Raw genomic sequence first — 10033 nt, 5'->3', positions numbered from 1 at the left:
CGCGCGGGGGGCCGGGGCCCGCGGCCCCTGCACTGCTGACTGCCTGCGCGGACTGCTGCGGCCGCGGCCCTGCTGCTGCCCCGTGGGTGCGGCTGGGTGTGTGCCCAACCGCTCGGACGCCTGTGCTGGCCAGGGGCCCCCGAGTGTCCTTCTTCTGACAGGGCGGGACTTCGAAGTGTGGATGCTGGAGACCAGGTTGAAGGGCAAGGTTATTTGTACGCATATGATAGGAGTGCTGGTGCTCCCTGTCATCCCAGCACTCTGGGAGGCTGAGGCAGGACGATTGCAAGTTTGAGCACAACCTGGGCAACTTGGTGGCCTAGCGAGATCTTCTCTTGAAAATGAATGTTAGGTCTAGGTTTGTAGCTCACCGTGAAGATCCTGGGTTCAGTCCCACTGCGGCAGGGAGCGAGGGTATGATCAGGACTCTTCTCAGCGGTAGAGCCGCGCAGGGCGGGAGGCTTCTCTGGAAGCACTGGCGTTTCCGACAGGTGTGGCTGGTTTCTGCGGGTGACCTGGGTGCAGCTGTCTTGGGGACAGTGCCAGCCCCTCCTGCACCACCCGCAGAGTCCGTCCCTGGGGAGCCTTGCGGCCTTCCACGCGCTTGTCCTTGCCCTTCCAGCTAACTTTATCAAGAGTGCAGAGCCAGAGCAGGGACCTCGGCTCGGAAGCCACAGGACCGTGGCCTGCTCGGCACATCTGCCCCGCGCGGGTCTCCCGAGGCCCTGGCCCCAAGGTACCACTGAGGCTCAGCTGCCTCTCTCCTTGCATGTGGGGACACAGCTGCCCCAACTCCCCGTGGTGACAGGGCCGGGAGGCCGCACGAGTGACCCTGGGGGGAGGGCCTGTGGCTTGTGGCTGCCCCCAGCCTCAGAGGCTGTCACCCTGTCGCCACCCAGAAGCACCTGCAGGAGCGCACAGCGTTGAAGCCAGCGATTTCTGTTTGGAAATAGGGTCGTCTCCTGCCGCTGACCCCCATCAAACCCCATCATGCCCACAGCCCTGTGCCCCCGCGTGCTGGCCCCCCAGGAGAGCGAGGAGCCCCGGAAGATGAGGAGCCCCCCTGGAGAGAAGGCCGGCCTGCCGGGAGAGCCCCCCAGCCCCGAGTCCTCGCGCCGCCTGTTCCGCCGCTTCCGCTACCAGGAGGCGGCCGGGCCCCGAGAAGCGCTGCGCCGGCTGTGGGACCTGTGCCGCGGGTGGCTGCGGCTGGAGCGCCATACCAAGGAGCAGATCCTGGAGCTGCTGGTGCTGGAGCAGTTCCTGGCCATCCTGCCGCGCGAGGTGCAGGCCTGGGTGCGCGCCCAGGAGCCCGAGAGTGGCGAGCAGGCTGTGGCCGCCGTCGAGGCGCTGGAGCGGGAGCCTGGGAGGCCGTGGCAGTGGGTGAGAGGGGCACAGAGGGAGCTGGGAGGGACCGCTGAGCGCCTCCATCCGTGGTCCCCTGAGGGCTGAGATGTGACTGAGTCCCCTCACTTTGGTTATGCCTGGCCTGGAGCTTGGTTCCTTAGCACAGCAGCTTCCACTCCCTGAAGGCTGTGATTTCCCTGCGATGCGTGGTCCTTCGGGTAGCCCTGTCCAAAGTCCAGAGGAGCCTGGGTGGTCAAGGGCCTGGCCCTGCCTGGGGTCCCTCCTGTAGCCTGAGCCACTCTCTCCGCGGGGATTGCAGCGCAAGCACTGTGAGGACCCCGTGGTGATTGATGACGGGGAAGGCCCTCCTGACCTGGGCCAGGAGCAGGACCGCCTGCCCGCGGATGTCCTCAGCGACCCTGCGAAGAGCCAGGACGCCCAGCCTGTGGCCCTGGCCCCCGGCCTGGGCCTCCTCAGCCGATCTCCCAGCCAGCTCTGCGAGGGCCCAGGTATTTCGTGGGCCCAGGGGCAGTGGGAGGGGGACACGGCCTGCAGGCTGAGTGGGTCTGATCTGCTGAGGGCTGCATTAGCATTTCCTTCTGTCCCTGAGCTGCTAGGTTATTACCTGGCTCTCGCCTCTCTGTGCTCTCCCCCCAGGTCCTCCAGAGGGGGTTGGGGCGCAAGTGTGTCTCCTTCCTCTGGTCGTTTGCGGTGTTGGCCAGGGTCTGGGTCTGTGCTAAGCCTGAGCAGCCCCTGCTCCCCATCCTCAAATCCATCAGTGCTTTGGAGGCATAGTGAGGCCCGGGCCAGGAGGACCCAGATGTGGTTTGAACATCTGCACAAAGCACACCCGGCCACTGGCTTCATCACCAGATAAACCTGACCTTGAGTTTGGTGGGGATGACGCAGGCCTAGACTCCCTAAACCAGCTTGGCCTGGTGGCTCAGGCCTGAAATCCCAGCTACCTGGGAGACTAAGGCAGGAGGATCACAAGTTTGGGCCCATAGCGGCCAGTTTACTGAGACCTGGCTCAGTAAATGAGCTCTCAGCGCAGGTGTCTTCGTGCATAACGGAGACAGTAACCTCCCTTTTGGGATCTTTTGAGAACTTGCAAAATGTTGAGCAGAGGCCTGAGCTGCCTGTTGAGTTGTGTGCCTACTGCCTCCCTCGGTGTCCAGGGCGTTGGATCACCCAGGGCACTCAGACGTGGCAGGGGCAGAATGTTTGCGTGTAAGGTACAAGCGTCCTCCCCGCTGTGATTCAGCTCAGGTTACTTGTGCTGCCTGCTGCAGCGCAGCTGGAGGCTGTGGGAGGGGGCAGCAAGGTGTTGGGGGGCAGGGACAGAAGCCTGTGCCAGCTGAGTGCAAGTGTGGCTCCCTTGTGGCTGTGGTGGTGGTGGTTATATGCCCCACCCGACTCCCCTGCGGCCGCGGGTGGGATCGATTCCTGGTCCAGGGACTGTGGCCTCCACACTGCAGGACACCCGGGCTGTGGGTCCCTCTCAACGGCCTCTCCACGGCCTCTCCACACTGCCCTGCCTTAGTAGAGAAGGAGCCTCCGAGAAGCCAGGCCGCCCCTGGTGGTCTAGCATAGCGTGGAACAAGCTCAGCGGCCAGGAAAGCCCGCCAGGTTTCCCTGTGTGCCAAACGATACCAGCTTCTCACCATCAAGTGCCTGCATTGCCTCCTGGGTAAAGTCAGGGCGGTGTTCACCCCCAGGGTTACAGACCAGGGACAGACTGAAGTGAATTCGTTCTCCAAGTTACAGAGGCTGAAGGCTCATGCAGCAAGGTCAGCCAGCCTGGCTACTTCCTTTTTTTAATTTTAGTTTTATGTATTTTGTGGTACTGGGGATGGAACCCAGGGCCTTCTCGCTGAGATACACCTCCAGTGGAGATAGTAGCTACCCTTTTGGGGCCCTTTATTTCGTTTTGAGTAGTGTGTTACGTAGCTGCCCAGTGCTGGGGGCGCCACCTGGTCTGCCTTGGCCTTTGCTGTCCTCGCATGCTCGTCCAGCTCTGTGTCTGGATCCAGGGCAAGCTGCTGCATGAGACCACGTAAGGACCACAGATGGGAAGACCTCCAGGGGCAGTGCCACTCCCCCACCCCCCACCCCCGCTCCTCCTGGGCTTGGGACCTGGACGTACGGATCTGAGTCAACAGCCACAGGCGGAAGGGAGTAGACCGTGCGGTGGGGCTGGGTTCAACAGGAAGTGGGTGCTGGGGAGAGGCCTGCAGGGACCCCAGGGGCTTGAGTCAGCGTCCAGCTTGTGTGAGCAGGGAGTGCCCACGCATGGGTGATGGTGGCTTGCCGTGGGACCACCTGCCTGCCGGAGCTCCTGACCCTAAAGATCACCCTGCAGCTGTACCGTAACACTCAGCGCCCTGGGCCGGGCTGGGGTGGGGGGGACCGGGTTCTGCCGGGTGGGGTGAGTGCCCGGGCGCTGTGAGGAGCACAGGGCCAGAGGGAGTGTGTGTGCCAGGCACGTCCAGCCTGACGGCGGGAGTGGTGGCCGCTGTGTGAGGAGCTGACCTTGGTCACCTGGGCGCACCCTGTGCTGCTGGGCACTATATGCCTGTGTGTGTGAGGTTTGAAATTCTCAGTTTCAGGGTGCTGAGGATCGAACTCGGGGCCATACTGTGCTAGCTGGGCGGGTGCCCTGCCGTCGAGCTCCCAGCCCCTGATCTCATTTCCTAGTTGGCGTGGTGAAAGTGCGTGTGCTTCAGGTGCACAGTGTCGTTTGATACTTTGGCAAATAATGAAATGCATCTAATTAAGACGCATTCATTCACGCACTTACTCTTTCTGTAGCAAAATCACACTCTGCGCTCAGCACTTGCCAGTGTGTAGCGTGCTGTCAGTCTCAGTCACACACCACACAGAGCTCTGAGCCATTCCTCCTGTCTGACCAGAGCCGTCCCCTCCTTGGACTGCAGCATCCATCTCCCCCTCTTTTGGTCCTCAGTGGACTCTAGATCCCAGTGGGGAGCAAGGTCCCGAAGGGTTTATCTCTCAGTGCGTTCACACGGTATCCTCCCAAATAACTGGACGCCCCTTGTTGCAGGCTGAGTAGAGTTTCACCCTGCTTACCTACCACATTCTCATTGGTCCGGGGTTGGCTGCTGGGAACAGTGCTGTAGTCCGTGTGAATGTGGCTCTCTGTCATGAGTGTCTGAGACTGAGAGGCTCTGCCAGCCCTCACTGTCACACGCTGAGGAACCTCCACGCTGTGTTCCTAACGTGGGGAGCAGCGTCTGTCCAGCAGGCGGTGCACAGCGCCCCTTCCATCCTCACCCACAGTTTATATGTGAAAGTAAGCCTGCGTGACAGCAGCCCCACAGCGACTCCCACTGCCAGCAGCCTCGTGCTTTCCTCTTCTGTTTTCTTGCTTACTCTGCTTGTTTTTTGTTCTTTGAGATAGAGTATCACTATGTAGTCCAGGTTGGCCTTGAACTCACAGTGATCTTCTGCCTCAGCCTCCAGCATTCGGGGATCACAGGTGTGTGTCACCATGCCTGGCTTATCGGCAGGGGTCTGACTGTCACACGGGCTGCACTCAAAGCCCTGAGCTGAGGAGCTCACCCCCCTCCACTATGGACTGTGAACCGTCCCGTGTGTGTGTGTGTGTGTGTGTGTGTGTGTGCGCGTGCGTGCGCACACATGTGCGTGCGCACGCGCAGGTCCGGGGCTGCCTCTGCTCTGGTCGTGGTGCTCTGCCAAGGACCGCTGGCCAGAGACTCAAGATGCCGCTGGCCAGTGTGAACCTGAGACCCGCGTGTCTCTCTTGCAGCGCCACAGGACGCCTGCCTTCTGCAGGAGGACGGTGCAGGGGACACACAGCAGGTGGCTGCCTTCCCACTGCCTGCGGTGAGTGTCGCATGGGGTAGCGAACCCTCGGCACCCTCAGTGAGAGCGGGGCGCGCCGTGGCTACCTGGTTTCACAGATGGGTGTCATTAGTGTGGTAACAGCATAGCTGACCGCCTCAGAAGGGTGTGGTGGTCCCAGACTCCCTGTGTGTGACCTGTGTGGGCCCAGGGGCCCGTGCACCACACTGTGTGGCCCATTGGCCGCTGCCCCGTCCGGACGCCCAAGCTCCCACAGGCAAGGTGACACTCGGTTGTCGCAGGCTCACCGCTGCCCTGCAGGAGGGGACCTGGCCTGGGCCCTGGCTCCCAGCTAGCAGGCAACGGTATAGGGAGCACGGTGCCGCTCCTTCTCTCCCCCTGCCACACGAGGTGCACCAGGACAGTTTGGGACTTGGGGACTCTCAGAGATTGAGCTTTTGCATAATGAGATTCCCCCCGAGAAGTCCATCTAGCACTCGCACACCTCAGGTACTGAGCACACTTGAAGTTAAACCTTTTTATTCTTAGATAACTGTAGATAAACATGCAGTTGTAAGAAATAATGCAGATATTCCTTGAATTTTTTTTTACTCAGTAGTAGGATATGTGAAAAAAATGTGTGGTTAAAAAAATCAGTCTTGTGCTGGCATGGTAGTGCCCATCTGTAATTTCAGCAGTCTGAGAGGCTGAGGCAGGAGGATCACAATTTGGAGCCCAGCCCAGGCAATTTAGTGACTTAGTGAGATCCTGTTTACATTCTTTTTTAAAGGCTGGGAATGTAGCCGGTGCCAAAAAAGAAAAGAAAGGAAATTAAGCAGAGCAATTCCGACCACTTATTGTTCTTCAAAATTACTTTAGCTTGCTGCTTTGTTTATTTACTTGCTCATTTTGGTGGTGCTGGGAGTCAGACCTGGGCCTTGCTTCTGCTGGGACAGTAGCTCTCTGCCACCGGGCTACAGCCCCAGCCTTATTTTTAATTTTGATGTCAACATACTTGTTTGTAATACATGGAAGTACAATTGGGTTTTTGGTTGGTTGGTTGGTTTTTTGGGACAGCCTCGCTTGTACTTCAAACTGGCCTTGACCTCACTGTGGAGCCCAGGCTGGCCTCAAACTCGAGGTGGTCCTCTTGCCTCAGCCTCCCAAGTGCTGGGATTACAGGTGTGTGCCCCCATGCCTGGCTGGTTTTTGTTTGTACTGTTTTCTTTCTGAATTCACTTGTAAGTTCCAAGGGGATTTAAAAAAAAAAAAACAGGGTCTTCTGTGTTTTTCTGTCTAGCTTTGTTTTTGGATGCAAAACCCAGAGACAGGATGTCCTCTCTGAATGACAGGGCTTTTGTTTCCCACGGTGTGTCTTCCTTCTCTTTTGTCTCATTTTGGCAAGATGTGCGCGCCCCCCCGCATAACAGTGTGACAGTGGGCTTGAACTCAGGACCTCACACTCGCCAGGTACGCCCTGTGCCTCTGAGCTGTACCCCCGGCCGTAGCAGTGGGGATCTTTGCCTTACCCCTCGTGTTTGGGGAAGGCATTCAAGTTTCGCTACTGTGTGTGTTTTCTCAGTTCCCTTCATTGGGTTGGAGAGGGCCCACATTCCTGTTTCTGAGAGTTCTCACTGCATGAGTGCGGAGTTTTCTGAGAGACTTTCTGCGGCCGCTGATAAGTGTTGTGAGTCTTCTTCGGCCTCCTGCGTTCAATGTGATTGGAGCTAGAATCGCACAGCCCACATCCTTTCGGCGTGAAACCCTGCTTAGGTGTTGCTGGATTCTGTTTGCTGTTATTTGGTTAAGGGTTTTGTGTCTGTACTCACAGGTTACTGTGCTATGGTTTTCTCATCTCTAATGTCTCTGGGTTTGAGCGTTGGAAACACTGGCTTCATAAAGGCAGGCGGGAGGCTCCTCTGCTCTCACTTGCTCAAAGAGGCTGCGCTCAGCCGGGGAAGTGGCGGTGTTTTCACGGTGTATTGAGTCCTTCAATGGTTCTGAAGTTAACGTGCTATTTCCTGGTGGGTGGGTTTCACAAAGAGTCGACTCATTTTCCGTCAGCTGTTAAACGTGTGTGTGTAGTTATTTGTAGTGATGTTTTATGATCCCTTTTGTACCTACGGTGTCTATTGGATTACCTTCTGATTTATTCCCAATGTTGGAAATTTGTGCTTTCTCGCTTCTATTTTGTCAGTGTTGCTACAGGTTATTTTTTTGTCCCAGTTTCACTGATTCCTACTCTTTCTCTGTTGTCTTCATTGTGCATGCTTTGGGTTTTCTTTTGTAGGCTCTTGAGTTGGGAGTGTAGGGCTGTAGATTTACCTCTCAGGACTGCTTTAACTATGTGTTTTTATTTTCATTCATTTTGTGTGTTTTACTTTCTCATACGTCTTCCTCTTTGGTTGAAGGGTGACATAGGACCGTGTTGCTGGATTTCCAAGGAAGTGGTGACTTCCCATTACCTTTCTTTTTCCCGTTAGCATTGGTGCATTGTTTGAGTCCGTGGTGAACAGAACATGTACTTCATGTGGTTTCAGCTCTTTTACGGCTGGTAAGGGCTGTGCCTCTTCCGCTGGGTGGTCCTGAGCCGCCAGGGCTGTGTGTCCTGTCAGGTGTCCGAGAGGGGTTCAGGCTCTGAGCGCTGCGGAGCACTGCCGCAGCCGTCTGCTCGTGGTGTCGTGGAGTTCCCGTCCCAGGTGGCTTTATGCCCACTTGCTGCCTCTCCGGTTTTGAGAGGGTGGAATCCCTGGGTTTCGGACTTGTGTGCCTGCTTCTTTTCAGTCTTACCATTTTTTGCCACACATGCTTCACAGCTCCCACTGGGTGCAGACACATTGGGTGCCGTGCTGTCTTGGACACACCCTTCCTGATGAGGACAGCCCCTGTCTCTGGTGTTAACGTAGCTTCTTTTAAGGATTACATACACTCACACGTTCACACACATGGATTTCACAGTATAGTCAACCTACTGCATGGTGGTATTTGAAGTGAGGCTCTTTTTTAATTAATTAAGTTTATTGGTAACTTAGGTTACATAGCGATCATACTCATCACAGGAAATCTGTACTTGTACATAACGTGTCTTGTCTTTTCCCCGCTCCACTCCCCTCCCCCAACCCCCTTTCCTCTCTTTATTTACAAAAGCTGTGCTTCCATTTTTTCCTTCTTTTCTCACTCTTTTTCTTTTCCCTTCCTTCCTTTACCCCTTACCCCTCCCAAGTTCCCTTCCCTTTTTTTATTTTGTCTTTTTGAGACAGGCTGTCACTATGCAGTTCAGGCTGGCCTCGAACTCAGTGATCCTCCTGCTTCAGCCTCCTGAGTGCTGTGATTACAGGCTAGCACCTCCATGCCTGGCCCCAGTTACCCTTCCCATTTGAACATTTTCTTCCTATTTCACAAACTCTATTACACATTTTGGTCCTTATTTACACCTTTGGTTTCTCATACCAGAGAAGCAATGTGGTATTTACACATGTGTGTTTGATTTATTGAAGTGAGGTTCTTTTTGAACACATGCTTTTGGGGGTTGTTTGGTTTGCTTTGTTTTCCATGCTGGGCATTGAGCCCAGGAAAAGTACTCTCCCAGGTTATTTTTTTTTTTTAAATCTTGACACAGGGTCTCACCGAGTTGCCAGGCTGGCCTCAAACTTGTGACCCTCCTGCCTCAGCCTCCTGAGCAGCTGGAGTTAGTCTGATCTTGCCGTGGCTCCCCGCCATTCTCTCAGTTCTCTCTGCTGGAGACAGATGGACTTGCTTCTCCTCGTCTACTTTCCCCTTCCTTCCTGAAGGACAGTTCCAGCAGACACAGGGTTCTAGCTACAGTTCTCTGCAGTTGCCAAACGCTCTTGTACCATTGATTTTCTCTTTTCTTTCTTTCTTTTTACTTTTTGTTTGTTTGTTTGGTTGGTTGGTTTTTTGAGACAGGGTCTCGCTATGTAGTTCAGGCCGGCCTTGAACTCACTATGGAGCCCAGGCTGGCCTCAGACTTCGCTGCGATCATCCTGCCTCCGCCTCTCCAGGGCTGGGATGACAGGCGTGCGGCGCCTCGCTGGGCTCTTGTGCCGTTTCTGTCTGGCCTGGGACGCTTGGCAGAGCCCTGCTGTCCTTTCACTTTGTCCTCCTTCGGGAAGGTGTCATTTTCCTACTAGCCTCCCAAGCTACTTTGCATCGCCTGTAGCCTTCAGGCGGTGAGTCCGCTGGGTTCCGCTGCGAAGTCCAGATTAGCCTGTTAGGGGGCGGCTGGCTTCAGGAAACTAGGCTTACGGCTCAAACGAGGAGTCTTAGGTCTGTTGGGCGGTTTGGCGGGAGCGAGGCTGTCTGGGTTCCCGGGTCTGTGCCCTGGGCGCCGGCGGGAGGAGTCCGCGTGACTCCCACACCCTCCGCCTGGCCGCCCTCGCGCCTCCTGGACGCGCGCCCGACGCGGCGCCCGCTGCGCTTCCCGCGTCCCTCGGCGTCCGCCCCGACTCGTGGTGCGGGGCCCTTTGCAGCTCAGCAGCCCCTGCGTGGTGTCTGAACCTGGGTCCGCCGCCTTGGGGCGCCTTTCTCCTGTGGCCGCGGGGACCAGGCAGCCCTGGGCTGTGGTGCTGAGCTCCGCGCTCGTGGGGACCCGCGTCCGGGGCGGCGGGGCGGGGTGGGTGCTGTGGGCGGGAGCCGCTGCCGGGGACGCAGAGGCCGCCGGCCCGAGCGCGAGCCCCGGTCCTGTGCTTGCAGACCCGTGCGTCCCCGTTTAAGGACATGATCTTGTGCTTCTCTGAAGAGGACTGGTCCCTCCTCGACCCCGCGCAGACCGGCTTCTACGGGGAGTTCATCATCGGCGAGGACTGCGGGGTCTCCGTGCCCCCGGGTGAGGCCCCGCGCGGGG

General features: G+C 57.1%; 1 protein-coding gene across 2 annotated transcripts in view; it reads left to right on the top strand.

Moving 5' to 3' along the window:
• The first annotated feature begins 15 nt into the window (after positions 1-15).
• Positions 16-10033, top strand: part of Znf496 (zinc finger protein 496) — a 15989-nt gene continuing 5971 nt past the window's right edge. Inside the window, exons 1-5 of one of the 2 annotated variants that reach the window (XM_005414248.2) lie at positions 16-736; positions 1001-1380; positions 1664-1853; positions 5135-5211; positions 9883-10015. In XM_005414248.2, coding sequence (XP_005414305.2) covers positions 1051-1380; positions 1664-1853; positions 5135-5211; positions 9883-10015 — 730 coding nt within the window. In that variant the 5' untranslated portion in view covers positions 16-736; positions 1001-1050. Of the gene's footprint in view, positions 737-953; positions 1381-1663; positions 1854-5134; positions 5212-9882; positions 10016-10033 lie in introns of both variants that reach the window. The other variant, XM_013509736.1, reaches the window with a different exon arrangement.

This window comes from Chinchilla lanigera, unplaced genomic scaffold (assembly GCF_000276665.1).
Source record: "Chinchilla lanigera isolate Chin_1 unplaced genomic scaffold, ChiLan1.0 scaffold00180, whole genome shotgun sequence".
NCBI classification, from domain to species: domain Eukaryota; kingdom Metazoa; phylum Chordata; class Mammalia; order Rodentia; family Chinchillidae; genus Chinchilla; species Chinchilla lanigera.
Note: the sequence above shows the minus strand (reverse complement) of the source record. Positions and strands in the feature narration are given on the sequence as shown.